The 27,252-nt window shown below is 34.6% G+C and overlaps 1 protein-coding gene across 1 annotated transcript; it reads left to right on the forward strand.

Moving 5' to 3' along the window:
• The first annotated feature begins 247 nt into the window (after positions 1-247).
• LOC145692612 (sodium channel protein Nach-like) lies at positions 248-27,252 on the forward strand. The gene is made up of 6 exons (XM_081767934.1): positions 248-406; positions 4,590-4,875; positions 7,693-7,746; positions 11,974-12,082; positions 21,252-21,358; positions 23,586-27,252. Exons 1-6 carry the CDS (start codon positions 248-250, stop codon positions 23,711-23,713), a joined length of 843 nt encoding a protein of 280 aa, XP_081624060.1. The 3' UTR covers positions 23,714-27,252.

Here is a 27,252-nt window from a genome sequence, read left to right on the forward strand (position 1 = left end):
GTTTGTTTTTGTGACACGTATGTTACTTCTTTGGTAAAGAATTCACAAACATTATTTATCAAAGAAATCGCATATTTCAATCGAATACAACATCAAAACCTACCAGAGGCAAATATGCATCACACACTGAATAAAGTTCCCTTAGATCGACGAAATCTCCCACTGTGCGACGGGGGAAGGGTACATACTCTAACAGTAAGTAGAGGTATATTTGCTGCTGTTGAATGAGGCTCTAAGTAGGGAACCAATGACATACGCAATATTTGAAGAGAGTGGTTTCCGTATTGCTGTGACAGAAGCGCAGTGGATGGGGAGAACTATGATGAGGGACAATGACGATGCTATAACAAAACGGAAGAAGAAACTATTGGTTGCAACGAAGAAAGACGATCCTGCCTCCAAATTCGTATACCGCATGAATGTTAATTACTACCGACACTTCCTACTATAATCACTCAAAACATCAACACAATCAAAGAGGTTTCACTGCTTGTGGAAGTTTCGTATTCTCCCGTCACGAGCTTGTAATGCACAGGGGTAGTAGAACTCAATGCACGACACCTTATCCAGTACACGGACCACTTTAACTCACTGCAGAGGTAATCATTCTCGAACTCTACAAGCTTGTGTTACTGTTTTGGCTACAGTGTCGCCCCTTCTGCCCTGTGTCTGACATAGCAGCAATCGCCTGTTCGAGGCCGCATAGACTATGTCTTGAGCAAGGTCATGTACGTGTTAGCTACTGGATCTACAAGAGTACCACCACACAATCACTGGCAACGATAAATGAGTGCGATGTTCGAAAGAACGACAAACCAGCCCACAACTCATGTTCCCGGATTTGGGAGATATTTAATGTTGTACGTTCGTACACAAGATACATCGCGCGTCCACGTCATTGTGGGTCTGGGCTACCCTTCGCTTAGGTCCCGAGTTAATCCTGCAAAGGCATCGGCGGTTGTTGGCCAGGGCATGGTTTGCATGTACACTCCCGGCATTCGCCTAGTGTGACTTGGGACACCCTCGCACATTCTGACTTTCACCTAGTAGTGCGACCGTGTTGCTGCCAACGATGAAGGAATATGCCAACATGTTTCCTCTCGACGTTTCTCCTATTGTGCGTTTGTTTCAATGGAGGCATAACCCCTATTTCCATGTCAAATTTTGCAGATTACCCCCGTTGGAGATATTCGCGAGACGCCACTGGTGTCGCTACTATTTTTATTGCATTTTACACATACGATTTGGTAGTTCAATTGTTTGTTTGACGGCTCTACGTGCAGTATTAGCTGCGATATAGGCCTGATACGTTCTTATTGAATCAGCCAGTATATATATATATATATATATTCTTTTTAATGTTTGCAGTCACTAAATTTTTAATTCAATCGTAACATTTGTAGAATTACATGTTTTTCATTGTAAAACAACCATTAATGCAATACTTCCCCTGAATTTGCATTCTGAATTCTTGACCTTTTTAAAATTTTAATTATATTCCCTTATGCCCCTGTTTCTCCACTAACTCTGAACTTGATTAATATTAATTTGGAGTGTGCATTGCTCCCATAAGCAAACATATAGTATTATAAAACTATAAAGATAGCATAATCCTTCAATTTAGTAACTGTTCCATGTTTTACATAGTTTCCCTATTTCGCGTTTGATTAATTACACATGCCTGCATTATTTCGGTTGTGACATGTTTTTCAACATTGAATGATGGATTCCTATGTATCTTGTAGAGCTTAAGCCAAAAATGACCATAGTTTGGGTCCGTCACTTCATAATTGTTTGTAAATCGCAATGTGTCACAATGTGTTATATATCTACAAACATCACAAACGTGAGACATACGGACAGATATTAGGACATAAAATATCCTGTTATCTTTTTGTTTATGATGTAAACTAATTCTTGGCAACATTAACCAGCAGATAACACTACTCGCGTCATTATTCTTGGTGTACACTACAATTATAAATGTTGGTAGAACCGTTGGTACGTATCCTTAGCGATCAAACGTATGTGTATGGCGGAGAAGCAAACATAGTGTTCGGCATGATGTCAAGATATTGTAAAAGGTCTGTAAATTCCTTTTGTTACATTTCGGGTGAGCTCATGTTGTCAAGAGAAAAAAGACAGATAACCACGTTCTTGCGGCAAATGTATCTCGCGTATGGTCTACAAGTAGGATATCAAAACAAAACATGGACACCCCACTATATTTGCTGTACGTGTATTGATGCTATCACGGTGGTCAACGGAGGAATAACAGGATTTCAGATTTGGCGTCCCGATGGGCTGGCGCGAACCACAAAAGCACAGTTATGATTGTTACTTTTGTTCAACCAGAGTTTACGGCTTCAATATCAAGACTACAAATTGCATCGTCTATGTGCTATCGTCGTCACGCCTTCCTCTCATGGTCCAGACGTGTCCATGCCTATACAACCAGAACAGCTGCCTGCATAGGTGGTTCCAGAAGTGAAGGACTTGAAAATACCGAAGAGAACGACGAGGCTTACGAACCTTTCACATCTGTGCCACAACCATGTACACAATCGGAAACGAACGATGTGATTCGCGACTTACATCTCTTTAAAGAGGCGGCAGAATTGCTTCGTTTCAGGCTGAAAGAAAATAATTTGCTCGCAACGGACAGTTCGTTTTCCTGGTTCAGGCACAGAAAACAACAATTTCTTCCAAACTTGTCGGGGAAGATGACTTAGTATTCTGTAATGATGTATGTGGACTGTTTCAGACATTTAATATTCTGTACGAAAGCACTCATTGGAGACTACTTATCGACTTGGCGAAACGAAGCCTGACAGTTGGCCTGATTCACAATGGAAACTGGTATGCGTCAATACCCACAGGACATTTTGTACACTTGAAAGAACGTTACTAAAATATACCATTCGTGCTTCAGACCATTAAGTATGATGATTATCAGTGAGTCATGTGTGGTTATCTTAAGGAAATGTCGATGATCAAAGTTCGTTAAGTCGCACATTTGTGATATTTTTTCGACATATACTACATTTGATACATTGCGATTTGCAAACAAATCTGACGTAATATAAACAAACTGAGATCATTTTTGGATTAAGCGCACCAAGATACATAAGAAACCATTATCAAATGTTGGAAAACAGAACCATCACAGGCTAGTGTTATTACATTTACTGTAATCTTCTAATATTTAAAAGTAATGTAATTTTCTCAAATATAAATTAGGATACTTTCTCTCCACGTATATAAACAAAAATTTTCAAGAATATAAGTAAGTAACACTATGACATATGGTTCCATGCAACGTTCATAAAAACTCTCCATTGACTTCTATCCTTAGCCAACTGGATCCAATTTCTACTTTGTATTCATATTTCTGAAAGATCCATCTTAATATTGTATTTCCATCTGCGCCTAGGTCTTCCTAATGGTCGTTTTCTGATTGGTCTTAAAGCTAAGATTTTGAAAGCGTTCCTACTTTCTTTCAATTTGGCTACATGACTTGCCCACCTGAGCCTCCTAGATTTGATGACCCGCACAATGTTTGGCAAACGGCATAAATTACCGTATCTAGTTCTCGTTATGAAATTTCCGCCATTCCCGCTCCTCTTAAGTTCAAATATTCTTCTGAGAATCTTGTTCTCAAATACTTTCAGTCTATGTTCTTCCCTCAGAGTAAGCGACAATGCTTCGAAACCATACAGAACAACAGGCATGATTATCGTTTTATATATTTTAAGCTTCAAATTCCTCGACAGAATTTGCGACGACAAGAGATTTTGAACATGTCAGATGCAATGTCAGATACAGTTATGGAGGACGGTGTGATGTCATACGTTCCCCTACTTTTTCAGATCCACTTTTACCATGAGTCGCTGTGATAATACACTGTAAGTAACAATACTAAAATGGTAATACCACTACTAGTCTCAACGTACCAACTTAATACAATCTCACAGAGGTAAACACCTCATTTGTCAAGGTCATCTCCAACTTTGACCTGTTCAGAAAATTAAGTGAGAGGGGTAATGTGAGATGAAAAGTCGCTCGTAAGCGTGTTCAAACTTGTGATTTCAAATCGTTTGATTGTATCCCGTTTTAACAGAATGTTAACGAAAATAATCATACTATTCCATTTTTAATTTCAGGAATTACGTAATATATACACAATGTTCGAAATCCGCATACTATAGCAACTAACGATAGTAGGCAACTTACTTGTACGCATGTAAATTTCATCCGTCTTCCGATCTCCTCCCAAGCCTGTAAAGTAAGTGACTGCACTGAAGTTGCAATATTATAAAAGGACTGACCAGTTCATTTTAAAAAATGATTAAGAATTAGGCATAAACATATGTAATGACTGACACTAAACCATAGTCCAAGATAAATCGTGTACATGAGAAGAGGGCCAATTAAGGAAAATAGGAGAATATACGTGTTCTAGCATAAGTATCTTGTGTTTTAGAACATATCAAATACAATAATTAGAGTACAAGTTGCTTGTGAAAATGTTGGTATAAAAGTGTATTTTGTGAGTATATCTTTCGATTCTTACTAGTTCATAATTTCAGGCAAAAGTATCCTCTCCGGTAGAAGTGCCGCTAATATGGATTAATGTGGTATCTGGAGCTGAATTAGTGATCAAAAGTGAGCTCCATTATAAGATATCAAGTGAAGTAGCAGATGACGAAGTAAGAGCCATTCCTATTGCATCTAGAAAATGCAGATTCCCCGATGAGACAGAAGGTTTATGGGCTTTCAAGTTCTATAGTTATAGTGCTTGTATCTCTCAATGCATAACTGACAGACAAATTGAAGTCTGCAACTGCACAGATAAATTAATTGGTTATTCAAAAGGTAATAACTATCTAAATGGTTTGATGTAACTTATAATGTTAGTGTTGCTGATTGAAAGAACTCTTTTAAGGCATTTTTTCAATCAAATAAATGTATATTATTAAACTTTTAGTACCATAATTTCGAGATCTACTTGTATTGTAGATTTTTTAAAATTTCTGTCGTATTTATTTAATTCTTGTTTATTATCATAAAAAATCTTTTAAAAATTGTCTAAGATGTTGAGCCTCGATTAATTTCTTTACAATAAAGTATATACAGTTATAATAATAATAATAATAATAATAATAATAATAATTATTATTATTATTATTATTATTATTATTATTATTATTATTATTATTATTATTATTATTATTATTATTATTATTATTGTATTTCTCTCCACTCCTCATCCGGGCTATCAATAAACCTAGTAATATATATATAGTCATTCAAGTATGACTATTTCTCGCCTTAATTCCCGAATTTGGAAGATGTTTCTTACAATTCTGCATCTACATAATATCTCTCTCTTTTCTATCTTCCATATGATTCTTTTTCTTCAATTCCAATTCATTAGGGTGCCAGTTTCAACTTATTTTGGCCCACTCCAATCTTTAAAATTACTATTGGAATTATTATAATTAAAGTTTATAATTAAGTTTATAATAGTATATAGATCGTAGGAACTATAATAGAACATGATGTTCACAGTATACTTATTTAATATATGTAAATGTAAAGAAATGAAATAATTTTTAAATGTAATTTGAGAAAATGAGTTTCCCAAAATTGAAATGATTATTTAATTTAAGGGAAAGATTATGAGTTTATCAAATGTTGTTTTCAAATTGTGTAATTCCAAAACAATTTACACTCTTTCGATGTCCAACACCTGAGTCATTTGATTTATAAAAGAATTATGTTGTATTCTCTTTCAAATTAACTGAACTGTCAAAGATATTATTTTACTGAATTGTTCTTAATATCTACTTAAGTGTTCCCTGCTTCGTGAAGACTAAATTTCAGTATACATAAATTTTTGTTTGAATAATTAAATGTGATTTCTGTGCTAAAATAAATAATGCAAATACATGTTGAAATCAACGGATAAAAATACTGGGTTTTAAGAAAGAAATCTGTTAAGCTACAAGATTGAAATTCCAATTCGTTCTGAAGAACACAAAAAAGTAATTGCTCATCTAGATAGTCAGTTAAAAAACAAAAATATGAGGATATTCAACACCGATAAACTGTACAAAACAGTTACTTGATGAGCTAAATTATTTCTATAATATACGAGTTTCTTTTTCTCGTATATTTTCATATTCTCGTATATTTTCTCGTATATTCTCGTATATTTTCATATTATCCAATACTCTTAGAGAATATTGTAATCTACCACTTGCTTGTGTTCATGAACATTACACGTGCTCGTGTTTGTTCTATACAACAACCACCATACCTATTTACGATGGATTACTACAGGAGCAGACAACGGAGAACCAGCACCAACTACAAGTCTCATGACTACAAGAGAGCAGTAGTTCCACTGCCGCCAGGAGAGAATCCAACAGACACGCACGAGTCTGCGATTGGACACTTGTCCTCTAGCTTGCCTGGAGCTCTAGAAGAAACACAACCTCAAAGCCTCTAGTCTGCTGCGGGACCCTTGGCTTCCCATCCACTGGCTTAGCTTGCTGGGAGTTCTGTTGGAATTCCAACCTCAGTTGCTTACCCTACTTCAGGCCTCTGTAATTCTTAACCCCCTCACTGCTTGCTCCAGAGTATTGAGGTTTCCTTCGTCACTCTATCTAGCTTGCCCAGAGCTCTGTAGAGATCTTGTTCCAAGACCGCACGATCTTGGGCTACCTCTTTTTATCTCACATTAGAGAGTTGTATTGTAGTATTTTGTAAATACTGGTGTTATATTAGAGAATCTTTATTATAAACTTGTCCCGGACTCTGATTTACTGAACCTAGCTCTACCTACACCTGCAAAGGGAAGAATTTTACAATATATTACTAATTGTTCAAGATGTTAACAGAAGCTGAAATGAATAAGAGAAATATTGGTTTAATTTATATGTTAGAACGCTCAACAGAAACTCTTCGAATTACGTAATAGAAACAACGGATTACTTACTGTCGTCCTTCGTTTCATTTTAGAGAAATAAAACATAATCAATCACAAAGAGAATATATATCCTACATGATTGATGAAAACTACTCAATATTGATCCAAATTGGAATTCTGGTCGAAATGTACAAATTTAGTGAGAGTATGATGTATTGTAATATGAAGATATTTCATTCGCATGTTACAGACGATAAAATTTGAAGCTTTCTGAGCAAGCCTAAACCCCTAATTCAGTACCCAATAACTCGAAAACAACAGGTTTATACACATCATAAATCATATGTTTAAAAAGCATGTCAAGGTACACCGCAATTTAAAATTTGGACAAATGACATCTTTCGGTTTCTGAGCTATTATTCAGTAAAATGTGGCTTTGGCTTAAGAAATCTGTTATATAAATTAAGTGTTCACTTGTATTCCAAAAGTTAATATGGACATTCTCAATTATACGGGAAACTTCTACTTAATTTTGTATTCTAACATCGATTTAGTTTCCTATTATTAAATTTTAATGACTCGTCATGATGTTTTTTGACTTACCACTGTACAGCCATACATATACTGTATATATATATATAGGTGGTTGTTAATTTCTATAACATAATGAAAAAAGTTCAAAGTATTGGAATAACTAAAGACTTTAACGTATGCTAGTGGATATTATACACGTTAACGTGATTTTTCTCTCGTTCAAGGGAAACAGAAACTCTGTGACGATGAAGGATTGACCTGTGTGAGAAAACTGTCACGTAAGTATATATATAGTTTCCCCGAAAAAGTTTCTGTACAAATACATTTTTTAAAAAAAAGTTTCAAAATTTAGCTGGAAAATGTTCATCAATTTCTTCATAAATGAAAGGTTAAATATGTTAAGACTCATAGAGAGGAAGACTTTCGGTCTGTTGTGGGCAAACGTAGGAAACAAACGAAAATATTTCATCTTTATGATGGCAAGCTATGAGCGCGTGAGACTCAAGCCGATCATTGCACTGCAAATTGAAGCTATCGCACGCAGGAAAGCCTCACAGGTGTCTCTCAAATTGCTGTCTTTATCTCTGCATCAGATCTTGGCTTCGAGAGTTGTCTACTGTAAGAAATTTGTTGTGAAAGTATGTTAAAGTAAGATGTAAAATGTTCCCTTTTAGTGTGATAATACCCGGCACGAAAAAAATAAGCAATGAAATAAAAGCAACAATAGTTGCAATCCGTGGTAAAGGTTACACAATATGAGAAATAACCGTAATAGTAAAAGCACCCTTTACAATGAACGACATCTTATACAATTTGCTGAAACTTGAGAAAGTCTCGAGCACGTCTGGAAGGCCTAAATCTACTATTGCAAGGTCCGTGATATTAATCATAAAACGTTACAGATGACAAAACATACTGCTCCCATCGTGTGTTTTGCCAACAGTAATTCACGATTGGTGGTTCTGTAATGGTGTGGCGATGCTTTTGTAACAATCAAATAAGGCATTTAGTATAAGTACAAGGTACACTGACAAAAGAACAGTATTATCTGATTTTGAACAAACACATCGTATCTCCTGGAAAGAGGCTTATTGATCGTAAGTTCATCATACAACAAGACAATGACGGAATAACACTGATCCGGACTGTGTAAAGGGTATTTGTCAACAAAAGAGAAGCAGGTTATCTCAAGAATCTGGTGTGGCCTCACAATCAGCTGATTGCAATCGAGTCGAATTGTGGGTGAGCTCGATAGACCCTTTCGAAAGATGTGCACCGCTTACGGAAATAACTTTCCATAAGTAGAAGATTTGCTTTGTATATACTTAAATACAAACAATTTGCTGAGCAAAACAATATATTCACATAAAAAACTACATACGTGTTACAGTTTCGCCAACTAACACCTTGGCTTCATCAGACACTACCTTGCGTAGTAAATAGTTTGTTTGTGTTTAAGGAAATTACTTGTTTTAGTGCGTTCACGAAACTTAGATTACAATCAAGCTTGAAACTGTAGAGAATGAATCCTACCCAATACACACAATACGGAAAATTTGGCAAGCAGTCATAATAACGAGCAGAGGCTACTTTGATTAATCAACGATTTAAGTTTTTCGACAAGAGAAAGGTCCATTTATTTTTCATTCCTGTGTTACTCGCAAATAGATATTGTACTTTCCATACACAAAACAATCATATGTATAACCTTTTTGCTTGAATAAATGCATTTTTTGTTCAGAAACTTCTAGAGTGTATAGAGTAATTCGGGGAGAAGTGAACATGGTAAGCATGAAAGTGAAAGAATCTTACACAGAAATGGTAGCACGGCTGATTGATAATTATATATTAATAGGATAGACCTTCTGCATTCTCAAAACCAAGTATGATTAATATCGTGTCTGAAGTAATGTGCACAGAAAGAAATGAATCGTAAAAGATAAATTATTCACTTCACCTCACAAGTGGGGGTGAAGTGAATATACATGTGGGGTGAAGTGATGAGAAGTGTCTTTGACATAATGTAAATAACAAGATATAGACTGCTATATAATGAGAATGCAGGTAACAAAGAAGACCGACATGATTTAAAGGTACATAACTATTGTTGTAGAAATGCTTAAGAAGCAAATAGACATATCAATCCGAGATCGTGTCCAAACTACCGATTGGGGGCATTGAGTTGTCTGATGTTACATGAAAAAGTACAATATGTGAGTTCCCAATAGGTCTTGAACCCAGGTTTCTCCTATACGAGACTGTGGTTTGGAGCAGTGTTTCTTTCCGAAAAACTGTTCCGATGGAAGTGTTCAGTATGTGTCAATACTCGGAGGGGCATACATACACACAATATGAAATGATTAACCCAACTATTCACATCACCCCAAACTATGTCAGTGACTTCACCCCACCTCGTAGTCGTTTCTCAAAATATGTTTTGTAGCTTTATATTCACAATATATTGAGACACATCTATATAATCATGTACCGAATAATCTCCTCATGCCTCTGTAGAAGTATTGGGTACAACAAGATTACTTCAGGGAAGAATTGCAGTATTTTTTACTGTTCCATATTACAATAGCAACAAAAATGTTACAAATTATTCATCTTCCCTGCTGTCCCTACTCGCTGCATTTAATAGTTCGTTCTTTCCTCTATACATTACCTTCTTTGTCAGCCCCAAGTTCAACACTGAACACACGGGGCTTTGCAAAGTCAACACTGACCATGCTTTGTTATCACATATCACTAACCCATTCACTTCACCTCTATGTCACCTGCCCCGAATTACTCTATGTATATCTAAAGTGAATCTTTGTCTTATGTCGTTTATATTTTACAGTTTGAAGGACATCGTATATATATGATTATATGAGGAATATAATAAAAAGAGAAACGATTTAGTTATTTTTAATTGAAGATACAATACTAAAAATATTTCATTATCATAATTTCTTATTCTTGCTATGGTTTCATCGAGTTCAAATGTTTTACACTTTGTATTTATCTAAATAATATCGAAACTGTATGTAAAAAATAGTTGCTATGTTACTTTTCCGTAAATATGTATTATTTAAGTCACAAAAGTTAGTAATTCCCCAGATTATAACACTCTCACTTTTGGTAGAGGGTTTTGGGTTCGAGCACCGGTGAGAAAAGATATTAAAGCCTTTTCAGACCAGCCATTTTGAATGAAGCTTTCGTAGCTGTCCCTTCTTCAAACCAGTCAAATGCTGGACTTGTACGTGACATAGAAGGTCCCAGGCCGCTTCCTCCCTTCTCCGTTAATTTCTTGTATTCTCATTTCCCCGGGTAGTGTGTTCGCCGAGGATGTCATTTTTAACACGCAATAGAGTAAAATAGCCATACATGCTGTAAAGCCCAGAAATATAATTTTTAATTTCTAGTAATTCGGATCAGTCACAGAAATTATTATTATAATGTTTATAATAAATTCTGCACTCGTCAGAGCCTAAAGAATACGCACAATACTTCCCAGAGCTGTTCATAATTTTGGCCACTTAATCCAGTAATTGACGTTAAAATTCTGACTAGTGGCGCAATAAGCAACAATTCAGCACGTATATATCTAGGTAGACTTGGTCGTGTGAGAAGAGTTGCCTGTTCTGTGAGATAAACATTAAGCACCCATCATGTTTGATGCTCCAATTTGCATACTCAAATACAAATACCCAAATGTTTACCGTTCTGAGGATCTAAACAGTATCATAAAGATTTAATTATATGCTAGAAAATATGTGTTCTGATGTTGATATTCGTTTGTCCCAACTTAATTGGAAGATATTTACTACCCATGCTCAAACTCAATCACTTATGGCTTATTTTCGGCTGAAACCGGAAATTTGTCTATAAGATTAAAGATATAGAAACACTAGTACGTATAACATGAGTAAGTATGTATACAAGATTTTGTTGTATTCTGAAATTACATACTTTGGTATCTTATTAGATCCTGTCCTTCCCAATGTTCTACATGAAATACCTCCTGACTCTCGCTATTATTGCTTTTCACTTCTCGTACAAGTTGTCCCCAAATTTATAGCTCAAGATGTTGCAGTTTCACAAATATTTTCTTTGTACAAAAATCAAATTTTCAGCAGTTGATCATCATTTGTTGATTTCAATTATAAATCTCTATACTTCAAAGCTAAAATCAGTGTTTTAGGTAGAAAATTGTGGGTAAAAATGTGGTTCTTATGCTAGTATAATTGCTTCGAAGCCAATTTTCTCTTCTCACCTCCGTCTTTAATATATCACCAAAAAGGACACCAATCATTTTTTCTAATAGTTAAACCTTAACATCGTAATCATATAATCTGTAAGATTATCTTGTCTAATTGTGGGAAATAACTGTCTATTTCTTAAGAAAAATTCAATCAATTCTTGATGATAGTGTTACCATTTATATATATATAATAATATTCATTGCGCTTATGTAAAGCTCATACAACATATAACTTTACATATTCAAATTATTACAGAAAAGCATTATGAAAATCGGCTCTCAGATGAAAATAAAAATTCGGGATGCATTTGTTTGCCGAGTTGCACAGAGGAAAGGGCATCCATGATGTATGTGACAACAGTTCTGTAAGTATCCTCACAAGTTCAAGTGTGTGTACAGATGGTAGTGTTATGTAAATAAATGTTTATATAAATATTTATAGGTAAAATATATCTGATAGGTGGAAATAAAGACCTAAATTCAAAGATTCATAAGTAGCAGGGAAAGGTAAGGATTTCATATCATCCTCTGTTTTACTAAAATGCAATAGTACCCTTTTACTAAAGCAAAGGATACTTGAAAATGCTAAAATTATACAGTATTATTTTAAGGCTTTATAAATCTTAAATTCATATTTCATTTTATTTTTGAAAATTAAATCCGTTTATCTGAAGCTAAAACTCAAGTGAACATTAACCACAATTCAAATTGGACTGGAACAAAAACTATAAACAAGATTTGAATCTAAGGCATTTCTGGTCCTTGACGCTTATCTAAACTTTAAAATAACTGATAAATAGGGAAAGATGCAACGAAACTAAACAGATTTTAAGTGTAACAAATCCTTTTTTTTAAACCTACACTAAAGCATTAATATTTATGAAGATACAATAATTTTCTTAGCAATATTTTCCTTAGCATCCTTAGCAATATATTTAAAAAAAACGTATCTCAAAATCAAATATTATTAAACGTATAATCATAGAGTATGCAGATCAAACACTTCAAACCATATATTGTAATGAGTAAACTTCAATATGAAAATGAACAGAAAGACAATTAGAAAAAATATGCTCCAAACTTAAATGGACAATACAAGAAAAACTAAATCTTTTATATTATTCATTTTCCAGTCTATTATTCTGTAAACTATTTCCTATGAAAATGATTAGCACTATTCATTTGTATAATTTGCATTATGTTTTATGTATGGAAATTTTCAACTTTTATAAAAAGCTTTCTGGGTTATCTAGTTATTCTATGTTCTTTTTCTATTTTACTCACCAAACTTATTCTTTATACATGTGAAGATTTTGTTCATCTTGCTATTACGCATGGACATGTCGCTCAGTTATCAGCTTCACAAAAGTTTTATGATAACCTACAGATCCTGGAATGCCATGTGTTACGCATTTTTTATTTATTACCGCTACACACTCCAGCTTCCCAGATGTAGCGTGGCACAACAATACCAACACTCTTACGTCATCTGTACAGCTTCGGCTGTCGCTACATTCAATGAAGCATATCAATCACTTCTTTTATTATTTATTATTTATTTAGAAAACAACACAACAATCTTAATGCCTAATTATAGTGTCGAATAATACATACATAGACATATATACATTTACCCGTACAATTAATCAATTCACTTCGAGTGTCAGATACTCGGTAGTAACCCTCTTTCTAAATGCATATTCTGACATACTGAATATATCTAATACACCAGTTTTATGACTTAATTCATTGTAGGAGTCACACATTCTCCACAGCGGAGATTTACTAATAATATTTGTTCGTGCCCTTTCATAGAAAAATATACCAGCATTCCCTGGTCTTGCTCTGCCTGTTGGAACGCTCAGATATATTTTCGTGAGTAGCTCTGGATAGTCAATTTTATTATTTAATACTTTATATAAAAGTAGTAAATCAAACATCTTTAATCGATTCGTCAACGTTAGGAAATTCAAACTCCTTACTAAGTCCACGTAGGGAATCTGTGTGGGATAGAAAGCTGTTTTCTTGTACGTAAGCATTTTTAGAAATTTAAATTGTATCTTTTCTATTGCTTGTATTTATCTACGTTCGGTGTCCAAATAACGCACGCATATTCTAATCGGGACTTTATGTATAAATTATAAAGTTTAATGAATGTTGACTCGTTTCTAAACTCTTTATTCATTCTATAGATAAAATCCAGGTTTCTGAATGCAGCGTTAGAGATTGCATCGATGTGATGAGAGAATGTCAATATTGAATCAAAAATTACTCCTAAATCTTTAACTGAACTTGGTTTACACAGAGATATGCCATTAATTATATACGGATAATTTATGGGAGTTTATTTCCTTGAGAACGATAAAGATTTGCATTTAGAGATATTCAATGAAAGTTTGTTTTTGTCACATCATTGCCTAAAACCCTGTGAATCCTGCTCGAGTTGTGTACAGTCATCTATTGTGCTTATTTTAAAATATAATTTGAGATCATCGGCAAACAACAGAAAGTGAGAGTTTTTAACATAGGTTGAAATATCATTAATTACAAGAAGAAATAATAGCGGACCTACATGGGATCCTTGAGGAACGCCTGATAATGTGGTAAATTTCGTGGTAATATATCCCTTGTAACAGACTGCTTGCTCTCGATTGCACAAGTAGGAACCGAAGTACTCTATTTCTCGTTTATAAAAATTGAAAGATACCAACTTCTGTAGTAGCACGTCATGATCAACTCTGTCGAAAGCCTTACTGAAATCCGTATTAATGACGTCCACTTGACCGCCTTTGTCTAATTCTGTTGCTATGTAATCCGTTACTATTGCTAGATTGGTTGTTGTGGATTTATTCCTCAAAAATCCGTGTTGATGTTCAGATATGACAGGCTTTACATGGTTTAAAATCTCTTGTATAATACGGTTTCATGAACTTTGCCAAACGAAGATAGGATGGCTACGGGTCTGAAGTTCTCTATCTCATTCCCGTTTCCAGATTTACATAGGGCAAATGAGACCTTCTTTCCATTTATCCGGAAATATATTGGTTTTAATGGACATATTAAAGATAATATGGAGTGGATGCTTGAATATATCTAAACAGCCCTTCACCACATACGGTGGAATGCCATCTATACTACAAGATGTTTTAGATTTCAGCGCTTTAATAGCCTGCTCAATCTCCTCTAATTCTATTTCCTTTATATGAAAAGTGTCTAATATACTACATTCGGAATTATTTGTTATTAGATAATCCGTGTCGTATTTAGCGGGCACATTACTATATACTGACTGAAAATAATGCGCGAATGCCTAAGAAATTTGTTTGTTATGTTTTAACTCGTTACCATTATATGTTAGAGAATCTGACGAAAGATGCTTGGTTTTACTTTTAATAAAATACCAGAATTGCCGTGGGTCTTTTTCTACAGTAAATTCAGAATATGAAATAAATGCCTTGTACGCTCTCGAAATTTCTGATTTAATTTCTTTTCGTAGTTTCAGGAACTGTTCACGACGGTAGGAAATATTATTTTGCCCCTCTTTCCACTTTTTACGATGGTAAGATTTCCGATTGATTTTTTTCATTATATCATAGGTAAACCAGCACGGATAACTGTCATTGACGTGCTTTTTAGGAGGGACGCATTGGCTGAATACGTTATAAATCATTTCGTAGAATTTCAAAACAGTACAATTAACATCATCATTTTGTGAAAGGCAATCCCAAGATAATTTTGATAGTTCTATATATAATTTTGTGAAATCAGCCCTTTTAAAGTTGAAACCAGTTGCTTTAGGAACTTGCTTTAATTTAGCAATATGATTAAGTGTTAAAGATACTAGAATTGCTGGGTGATGTTATCCTCTCGAACAAGTGAATACTCTTTAGAAACAACTACATCTTTGATATTAGAAGGTACTAGGTCTAATGTGCGGCCATTTGTGTTTTGTATGTCGTTGAATGATGATAAATTGTATAAGGACATAAAGTTATACATATCTTTACACTTGGTTGTTGAGGACATAAGATCAAAACAAGAATTTGTAATTTCTGCAATATTAAAATCTCCGATGCAGAGAATTGTGCTTCCTGGTGGACAGTTACTCTCGATAAATTGATAAAACTCTTCGTATATTTTTAAATTTGAATCCGGTGGAATATAAATGGCACAGACAAATACATCTAAAGAATGTAATACTAATTTAACAAGAACACACTCCACATTTGTATCGCAGGAACTTACATAGTACACATTATATTTTTAAGCACCCCCTTTACTCTTGTTAAGCAGCTCAAAATTTCTGTCCTGACGGAAGGCACAATATCGATCATGAAATATTTCAGAATCTGAGTAACTAGCAGTTAGGTAACTTTCGCTAATGACTACTATATCGTATGTATTCGATACAATACTTGTAAAGAACTCTTGACTTTTTTAACCTCTGAGACCACAAACATTCTGGTAATACACTGAAAGTTTAATAGTGCGATGCTGGTTATATGGTACTGTTATATCACAATTTAAAACATCAGTTTTTGTAGTTGAGTCTGACCTTGAACTTTTCACGGCGCTTGTCAAGTTCACATTGTTTAACACGAGAAATGTATTTTTACTTTCATTAGCAGAAAACTGTGTTGCGGTACTTACTAGTTGCAGTTCCTGGAAACCTGTTTCTCACCGATTGAAATTCGAGTTCCGCTTCAATGGGATCTGCTTGGTACGGTTACTCCCTGGGGTAGTGAAGGGGGAGTACTTCTCTGCACACTGACAACTTCGTCCAGACCTGCCTCAGGCTCTTCTGCGGCAGAAGGATTGTTTGGCACGTTGGAAAGATTTCTATCGCTATTTGTACTTCTTCCCATCGATGCACCTATACCGGAATTGCAAATAAGCATAACTCCCTCCTTGCCTAGCTTCGTTAACATACGTTTGAAGGGCTTTGCGTTCTTGTCTAACTTTAAAAGAGAAATCCTCACTAATAAAATTTTGGTGCCCCTCAATTTATTCCTAGATTTAAGAATTGCTTCCTTCGTTTTATCTCGCAAGAACTTGCACACTATAGGACGACTTTGCCCACTTACTTTTCTTCCTATACGGTGACTTCTTTGAATGTCATCATCCGCCAAATCGACTTTTAATCTATCTTTAATCACACTCCACACTTTGTTTTCCGTTTCGTCCCATGATTCACTTGCACTCTCCTCGACACCATAGAACACTAAGTTCACTCTTCGAGATCTATTTTCTAAATCTTCGATTCTTTCTTCCAAATGACCTGAGTAGGTCTGCAATTGATTGATTTCACATGATAATTTGTCAATGTTGGCCTCAAGCCTTTCAATCACTTTAGAAACAGATTCTTTCATTTCACGTATTTCTTTCTCAAGCGATTTATGAGAATCTTGCAAGCCACTTCTTCATGTACTCTTAGACCAGACTCCAGCTTTACCACGTTATACTTATTAGATTAGATTAGGAAGTATTAAAGTGTTTCACGACAGATCATAGCAAGCAAATCACATAAGAAGTTTCAGATGGGAGTAGTGTAATACAAATTCATTGCGACAAACGATGTGCAAGTATATAAATACAAGGTAAGTGCATAAGTATTACAGTCTGCTTTATGAATACAGCAAACGGTAATGTTGGTACGATATAAGTTATTAATAAAACACAACCATACACTTCGAATATATGATGATAAGACTAATATCAGGCCAGTTGTAATCGGAAAACTGATTGCAAATACGTGGCTCAGAATTCCAAACAACACTTGAAGTTAATGTATTAAACAACCATTTAGTTGGCATCGATAAGAGCTAAATTGACATACGTCCAGTTATGAACAAATTCTCAAACATCGACAGGGCAATTAGAAAAATAGAACATATTGTGAAATATTGCTGGTTAAGGAAACGTCCAGGATGATATCCACTGAGATGAGTAAGAGTCAATATCTGGACATAAGTTTCATGCAGCATACCTGTACATATAAAGCGCTTTGCATTTATATCACATAATTCATAAGTTTTAATCTGCCTTCAAAGTAAGACAAATAAGTAATATTGTGTGGTATTCAAAAAACACATAATCAAGACGATTAGGTAGTCACTTTGCTTCACGCAGAGGAAAAGCTAAACTGTGGTAAATATTAATGACCACAAATTTGCAAAAATGTAAATATTTAGAAACCTAGGTAGTATTATGGTATTCTAATAGCAATATTTAAGTCCTTTATTAAGTCAGCGTAACGTGTGAGAAATAGGATACCAAATTCACGCTGTCAGAGCGCTATATTCAAAGAAAATGTAATATCAATGACTTTTATCTCAACATGTAACGGATAATGAGGTTCAATATGAAAGAGCGACGTTAGCATATTAGCATTATAAACGAGCCTTAAAGATTTCCTTCCAAGCTGTATGCTTGTCTCTTTTGTAACATTTAATAAATTATATCTAAAATTCGATAGAACCGAAAAACGAACACCAAAATATGGAGGACAATTAAATATCGGTCCATTCTCTTTAACGGAAGTCAAGCCTTTAGTAAATCGCGTCTCGTGTTCCGAAGTCGAATACCTGATACCAGGTATTTCCACAGGTAGCCTGCAGAGCAGTGGGGAAGGCTGCAAAAAAAACTTTGTTTCATACTTAATGAACTCGTCAAATGGTATAATTACAAGATCTAATACATGATTCCTGAAATGCACATATATGAGAAAAATTGTGTTGCATTTACTGTCATACTAATATCTATTTGGCGTCAATTCTTCATCAAGGAACTCTATACTTAAAGATACCATACATTAATAAGAGAGGAATTAAATTGTCCTGCCCTGAATATTCATACATGAGCAGAACTAAATGCTTCTATGGCCATACTCCACAATTTGGAAGAAAATAAATCTGATTGTCTAAAAGGAAACTAAAAAATTATCTGGATTCTTGATGAATCCGTGTTCTCAACCCTATCATTGTCCAATTATTTATCTAGTGCTTTGTATTTTTCTGGTACGTTTTTTGTAATTCTTTTGTAATTACATAATATTAAATCCCTAAGATTAATAATGTTACTAATAACGTACCTACTGCCTACATAAATTAGACTTTGGTATCGTCACTGGGTACGAGAGTGTAAAATTATACTACAGCCATTGATTAAATAAAGAAAATAATCCAAATAATGAGATAACAGCTCATAGAATACAATTTGATCTATGCTAATACAGAGTATTCCAATTATCTTTAATCCATAATAGAAATTACAATTACTAAATGAACAAACATATATGTCAAACTTATCAAACGTAGCTTTAGTATCAGTACAAATACAACCAGGATACAACCAACACATTCGAGGTCCGTTAAATGAAATAATATAGCACATTAGCATTACGAAAATGCGTTAACAATTTCACTTCAAATTCTAAATTCACCAATATTAGTTTTATATTACTCATAAACACTACTAACTCGATATATTTTGAGAAACTTGAATATCAGTTTTCCATTCAAAACACTAATCGTATAAAATAAACTTACCGTTTTGAATACTCCTCGGTATTCGCCCCTCCAATTAGAACTTTGGTATAAATTGGATTTATAAAGAGGTAACTTTATAACAAGTAACTCCATTACAAAAACGAAGTACTTGAGCATTATCATTTAAGAGCATCCTAGTACAGAAATGCTGATAGAAACCCTCTTTTATGAAAATTTTAAATAATGTACCTCATTATATACTTAAGAATTTATTTTTCCTTTACTTTGGGCAGCTTCAAGTCTTTTGATTGTTTATGTTTTTCTTTTGCTTTCTGATTGGTTGCTTGATCTATAAACTTTTCCAGATTTTCTAAGTTTTCTTCATTTTTTAAGAGTTTGACATAATAGCTGAATTGATGCTAAAAATGCGATTCTTCTTTAAAGTTATTGAAATATATGAAATTATTGCCAACATAACATAATGTGTTAATACAATCTTTATTTATACATGAATATGAGAATGAATATACTTGCCTTAAGCATAAGTAGGGTTGCCATATTTCCGTATTTTGTACGAACTGTTTGTATCTTTGGGTCCGTGTCCATGTCTGTATCCAACAAAGCATGAAATAGGAAAATGTTCGTATTTGACAGTTTTTGGAGGTGACCGAAAATTTCAGAGTTGGGAATCGCTAAAATCTCGGACGAAAAGTTGAGTTGAGTTGATTTTAGTTTAGCGTCCCTTTCAGCAGCGAGGCTATATGAGACGTGGATCTACTGATTAACGTGGAATCCGAACCACATGAGCTCCCGCCGGGAATCGAACCCGGGTCTCCCACGCCCAAGGCGCGTACGCTAACCGCTTAGCCACTAGGGCGCTCAATCGGACGAAAAGAATTGTGTTTCCATCATATACTTTTAAAAAGTGTTTTTAAAAAGTGTCTCATTTTTCCATTCCAGGGTTCTTTTGGTTAGATTTGATATACGTAACTAGATTTATTATATTTGTGATAATGAAAAATATATAAAACATATTAGTTTCCAATAGTGTTTTAAGTATTACAGTAAACAATTGTGTTATAATCTAAAAAGGTGATTTTTAGGTAAGAAATTTCAAAATATTTATTCCGTGCCTGGGCGCTGTATTCTTGATGGGTCATCATTTTAAGGCTTGTCCTTATTTTGGATCCAAAAATTATGGCAGGCCTAAGCATAGGGCTGTCAGGCATCCTTCATATATAGGATTGATTTGAATTATAAAACTATTTCGTAAACTATATGAATTACTTGTTAATCAAAATCGTCAAATAATTACGAGTACTGTAAAAAAAAATACTATCTTTTAAAATGTCAACATAAGTTCTGCACTGCATGTATGTTTAGAAATTTGCATTCAGTTATTGTTATCATTATAATTTTGTTCGACAATGCCAGGCAGGCATTTGCGAGGAGAAATGTGATAACCCTTCTTAAACATATACAACAGGGCTGAACCAAAGTCAGAGCCCCCAGCTTGAAACGTTATGGAATAGAACACGCAGCCAAGCCGATTTTGGGCCTCACAAAGTTCGTTCATTAATGATAGCGATCTTTATTCCATACATGAGGGGACATTTGCTCCAGCAAATTTGCTTGGACCCACCCTCTTACTAACCGAGATTAACGAGCAAATTAGCGATCCCTATTTCTAGATAAGGAGTTATTTGTCTTACGAAATTTCGTTCGCATTTTGCCAGTACTTACAGACAGATAATGTGTTACATTCAAGGTAATCCAAGCACAGCCAGACCCTTGCATATCGGAACTCGGCCACCAACTACAGCGATCTTTCTTCTCCATACAATGAATTATTTGTCCCTTCAAATTTCGTTTGGACCTTGCCAGTAGTTTCTGAGAAATAAAGAAACACATTAACACACGCACACACACCTGGAGTGAAAATATTAGTTGTAGTCGATGCTTACGAGGAAAGCTAATCATAAAAAATTAAGTTACTAATATCCTGCTCGAAATGGATGTTACTAATATCCTGGTCTCTATATTTCAGATCGAAGGAAAAACAAGAAGTTTATTATCCAATGCATACTTACATCTTTCAGTTAGATAAATTCAGAACAAGACTGAAAGTAGTACACGATCCTTTGGACATTGTTGGTAAGAATGATTTAATTTAAGACATTGAAAGTCAATTCATTTCTTCAGCTTGGTAATGTCTTTCTCAATACATTTAATTAATAAAATGCAACATGTACTGAAGTCTCATAAAGACAATTTTATGAAGACAAAGAGGTCTAATTAATTTAATTGCAAATTTCGTACACTACATGGCATAACAAGCTGTATCGACAGTACTTGAAAGCGATTCAGAACTTATAACTGATGTATTATAATAACGATGTTACAGTTAATTCTGCTTTCAAACAATACATTTCAGAGAATGGCACATTGCATAGTTACGTCAAAACAATTGGACATTAACCATACTAGGAGATATTATTGCATATTCACCTAAAAGCATAGTTAAGTTAATCCAGTGTTTGCCCAATAGAATGTACCCATATGCCATCGGCATAATGAGTTCAACCATCGTGCCAAGTCGAAATTACTCTCTTCCAAATCTTCAATGTTACTCTAGACCAGCGGTTCTCAACCTAATTCCTTTCACGACCCCCATCCTATCACATCCTCTTGTCAGCGAACACCTTATAATTTGTTGTTTGTAATATGATTGTGTGAGATTTTTAATATACCTATTGTGGAGAATTTGCTGATATCTATCTACTTCTGTAGTGGTACAATCCATTTCTTGTATATAGTGGATACAGTAAGAATAATATATTCCCTACGGTAAAAGTGGTGCTTCAAGATGGATATTAAACCCCATCATTGAAGAAACCATCGAAGTAGCTGATCTAACCTCAGAACTTCTTGACCAACTTATAGAGTTATTCTGCGACAAATCCCTGCAACTGGTTTTTTGTAACGAAGACTTACACAAGTTCTGGAATATCCTTATTTAGTATCTGCTGCTTTAAAAGTAATTATTCCATTTCCTACATTGTGTCTGTGGGAAAGTGTTTTTTCTTCCAAGGTAAGCATTAAAACAGACAAGAAATCGCTTGTCAGTTGAAAATGACCTGATAATGTGCGTTTCGAAGAGCGAATCGGACATTGCCGCACCAGCAAAATTACACCATGCTCAGGTATATCACTAGTTTTCAATTCTAATTGTATTTCAATAAGAAGGTTTTGTTGCATTTGTATTTTTCTGGTATTTCAATATGCAATTCTCATTAGTTTCATATCGTACCTACTTCAGTTATATTGATTTTTTAACAAATCTGCACCTGTTGAAAATGTTTAGTAGACCTATTTTTTGTTTTCTTGACAGTAGGCATAAAAATAAAAATATGCCTATCAGAACAAAATTCAAAATAAAATTTTAAAAATTTTCCGTTATTAGATTCTAATTATACTTATCTCTTCCGCTTATCTTCGCGACCTCTCTAGGGGTCGTGACCTCCCAGGTTGAGAAACCCTGCTCTAGACGAAACACTATTTTTGTTCCAGGCGGTTAGATTTCAGACAATGTTCATTTGTCATGGTATTATTTGTGCACATTCTCCAAAGCTAATAAACACTATGTCATACCGAAAATGTATTCGCTTTTTTTAATAAGGAGGGAGAACTAGGATAATAATCAGCAGATAAATCTACAATATTCTGTCAGCAGTTGTTCAGTTTTCAATTCCGAGTTAGAAAAGGATCTAATATTTACTTTTAAGATATGAATACTGTCTGCAGTTCGTCTTTCCGTTGCTCAGTTTTCTCCCATCAAGTATTCCTGTAGTCTCAAAAATAAAACAAAATCTTTAGAGTCAAAATCTAAATTAAAAGTCAGATGGGGCATTTTTTGCCAAGCCTACTCCCTATAATTTCTTACGTGACCCATTAGTATATTTGCCCTACAACTTCCAGAAAATCAGACCAAAGCTATTACACTTCAGGAAATGTTTATACGAGTAGCACAATATAACTTGAACAGTTTCCTCTTGTCATGGAAATTTGTCACATATTCTTACAAAAAATTGTATTTTAATTCTAAATATTATTAAAACACTTTAATATCTGATTAAATTTTCTAATAACGTATTGCCAATTCTACACAGACAGTTCTTATTAAAATTTGCTTATAAGGAGCTGACTTCCTCAGGAGACTACGAAACAAATGAGAAAATTTTCTATTTAAGTATTCTGTGTAGGACATGTTAAATAGTACGTATTAAAACAAAATGTGTATGTGAAATATAGCAGCAAGGAAAATACATTTTATATTATCATATGCATAAATGTAAGTAACTCAAATTTCATTTTATTCCAGTATCTCTTGGAGGAGTTGTGTCTCTTTTCCTTGGAGCCAGTCTGATGAGTGTTATAGAAGTTATATACTTCATATTTTTGAGACCAATCTTTATTTTGTGCAATTGTATATCCATTACTCGTGAGTAATTATATTGGTGTGCCGATAAATCGAATGAGAAATCTCGAGATGTCCTTATATCTTACAAAAGCAAACAAACATCACGTTAAAGTAAGCTGTGTCTTTGGTAGTGGGAGCAGAACAATTATAATGTACAAAAAAAGCAAAGATATCTCCCGTGTGTGCTATAACTCTAACAGGTTGGGTCCAATACTTTTGCCTTTATCACTAACGACTGGATAGATGTAATACAATTTAAAACGAACATTTCAACAAGGAGACGACAGTTAATAAGCGGGTGGAGCATTGAAACAGAGTTTTGCTGTACAGTTTATGCATAAGAAATCTCACCAATTTAAGATTAATCTCTATTGTTTGTAGAGTGTTGCCCAATTAGTGCCATATATCAAGGACATTATCCTTCTTTTTGTGTATAATGTATTATGTCACTACACACTACAAGTGAGAAGAAGAAGCACTAATTATATTTGAATTAGAAAATTATTAAAATTATCTGACAATATGAAATATGGAGCAAGTGCAGGAAATATGTATATAAATCTTTATCCTCATTCATGGACCTAATCCAATTCCCCGTCAATCTCTTTATTCGAACACATCTTTCGTTCCGTGCAGTGGAAGATCGTGCATATCACACTGGGTATAGATTGAAATTAAATACAACTAAATCTTTCAGTTTAACATAGCACGATTACGTCCTTAACAGTTTGTGAGACGAATGATAAGGCAAGTGAGCGATGATGGGATAGTTGGTAAAATGAGAACATGAGCTGAAACGGGAGTATCCAGAGAAAACACGAAAACTTTTTCGGTCGGTTACCGACTCACAAACCCCATCCACCATAGGTAAACGCTCTACCACTGAGACATCATGAAAGAATTATAGATCTATTAATAATATGTGTAAGGTGTTAAAGTAGTAGATGTAAATATGTATAAATTAATAACATTTGTTTATGATCTTATGATTAATATGAAAGTTCGCTAAATAAGATTGTTCATTCGCATATTTGCAAATGTTCTACGCTGCATGTGTAGATGTCACAATAACCAACTATGGAACACGTAGCTTTCCTCACCATACATATGAAAAATTGTAAGACTAGTTAATCATAACTTTAGGCGGTGTTCTGTGTATCGGTACCATATACAGTCATGCAATAAGACATTGTGAGGTAATTGCCGGTATATTTCGCCAAACATGGAATAGATTTTTTGATGTGATTAAGCCTCGTCTCAGGACGTGAGATAATAGAGCACAGTCTCAAATGTATCACATTCGGAACACAATTCCGTTTGCACTTTGTCAATACGATACATTCTTTCGTTTGTAGGAAGTAAGTCTTAAAGCATCGCATACCATACACTGCGAACTCCGACTAAAAGTATTTTGGCATGGGTATTTTCCAGATAAACCTACATAGTCATAGAGGAGACATATCCTCCAAATAATCATTCCAATGACATAGGATATATTATTTTCGTGCTGGTGAATTGGTGGCCAGGTAAGTGAGGTGAGTGAGGCATATAAGCCCAGGTGCAGATGATCTGAGGTATATACATTCTGTCGTATTTTAATCTGACTAAATTTGGAGGAATTATACAGAAATTATTGCTGTGCTCAGTCTTCACATTAATAAAATGACATTCATTCATTATAGTTTTATAAATGCATGTGTTCCAAGAGTGTAACTATCTAGTTATTTTTTCAACAGCTTAATGAGAGAAGTATTATGTAAAAGGTTCTTTCTTACAGGCGGAGAACATTATGTTGAAAACAAACACAGAAAAATGTTTTTATATCCATGAAATTGGTTTATTTGATAGATCATTTTACGGTATTATTAATACTTGAATATGATTTCGGGCTTTTTTCCATCGTGCCCATTTCGTATATAGTTTAAGCTGGAGGCGAAATTTTCACATACTCTTTCCAGTAAGTCGGACATTTCCAGTAAATCCAGTATTTCGCAATAAAGCATTGCATGTTGGCTTCCAACTGCTCAATTGTTTTACTGCTTCCAACTGCTTTACACATACCCAGAGAAAATAATATAATGGGGATAAACCGCACGAACGAGATGGCCAGTTAGCAGGTTCATTTCGTGAAATTAATCATTCATCTAATGTTTCTTTCAGTAAATTAATTGTGGCGAGCGTTGTGTGGCATGTGGCGCGCCCTGCTGAAACCACATGTCTGCAACAGTAAGATCTATCAGTTGAGGCACGAAAACGTTAGTAATCATGTCTCTTTACCACTCATCGTTGACTGTAACGTTCTGAACAGCATCATTTTTGAAGACATACGGATCAATGATTCCACGGGCTCAATGGTTCCACAGGGTGCATATTATCGTTTAGATCCGTAGTTTACCGAATTAATTGCTCTAATGGACGATTATGAGCACCGTAAAATGCACGTAATGCCCGATGAGTTTGTCGAATTGAACCACGGTTTTCTGCACAATTTGCAAACGTTGCAAAGGCGTGAGTCTATTTATGATGAATTGCCAAACCGAATTAACTTCAAAACAACCGAGAACTGTAATGTCACCTGTCACAGTAAACAGTCTGGCCAGTTTAAAGTTCTTCGCCTCTTAAAAATATGCCCTTTATTTGCTTTTCTTATTTCGGTCATTTTAAGAAACATTGTGGAACTGTAAATCACTAAGCGTCTGAATAATATATCCACATGTATAAAGCCTAATTACCCCTACACTGTATTTCCCGTCCAATCATTTGGAAGGAAATCGATAGCAATGTTTAGCGTAATTCATCCATCATTGGTTCAAGGATGAGTAGTATCGTTGTTGCTATGTAAAGATATCTACATTTAGTCTGGAAACCCTCGAAGTTTATGTTGTACAACAATTTGGAATTCACTTTCCTATATGATTAGCATATATTTCCAGAACTACGGGCGCAATATTCAGCTTAAAATAAATAGAAACATGATCAGAAAAACTTACTACTCTAATATCTGTCTTCACCATCTGTCTCCGTAAAGCTTTACAGATATGCCATCGATTTGATCTGTATTGAATGGAGATGGTCTTATAGGTGTACTTCACTATGTTATAATGGCCAAGACAGGTGTCACACAAGTTCAGCTCCTTCACCAACTGTTATGCGGTACACCATTTGTTAAATACACCTGCGGTGTTAATATTACGAAAAATACAATTAAAATCCGCACCGAGCAATATGTTATGTTTATTTGACGATAAGAGAATAGGATATCTTCGTTGTATAATGCTTTCTGTGGTTTGGTGACAGCGAGGGAGAACACACCGTAATTATAGAATAGGTCCTTCCTGAAACACAGGTACCTTTACCGCAAGGTTATCGTTTTATAACACACACTGTAATATTTTTATATATAATAGTTGTTCCTTTGCAATGGTAACCTAAGCTGATAATAGCATTGTGCTCAGGTGAGAAGTCTAAATTTAAAAGCTAACCTCTTGAAGCAAAAGAAAATAAAATTCATTCTGTAAAACAAATAATTTAAGTAACACTTTGTTTGCCATGGATAGGATGCCATCGA

The sequence above is a fragment of the Thermobia domestica genome, chromosome 8 (assembly GCF_964235325.1).
Source record: "Thermobia domestica chromosome 8, izTheDome1.hap1.1, whole genome shotgun sequence".
NCBI lineage: Eukaryota > Metazoa > Arthropoda > Insecta > Zygentoma > Lepismatidae > Thermobia > Thermobia domestica.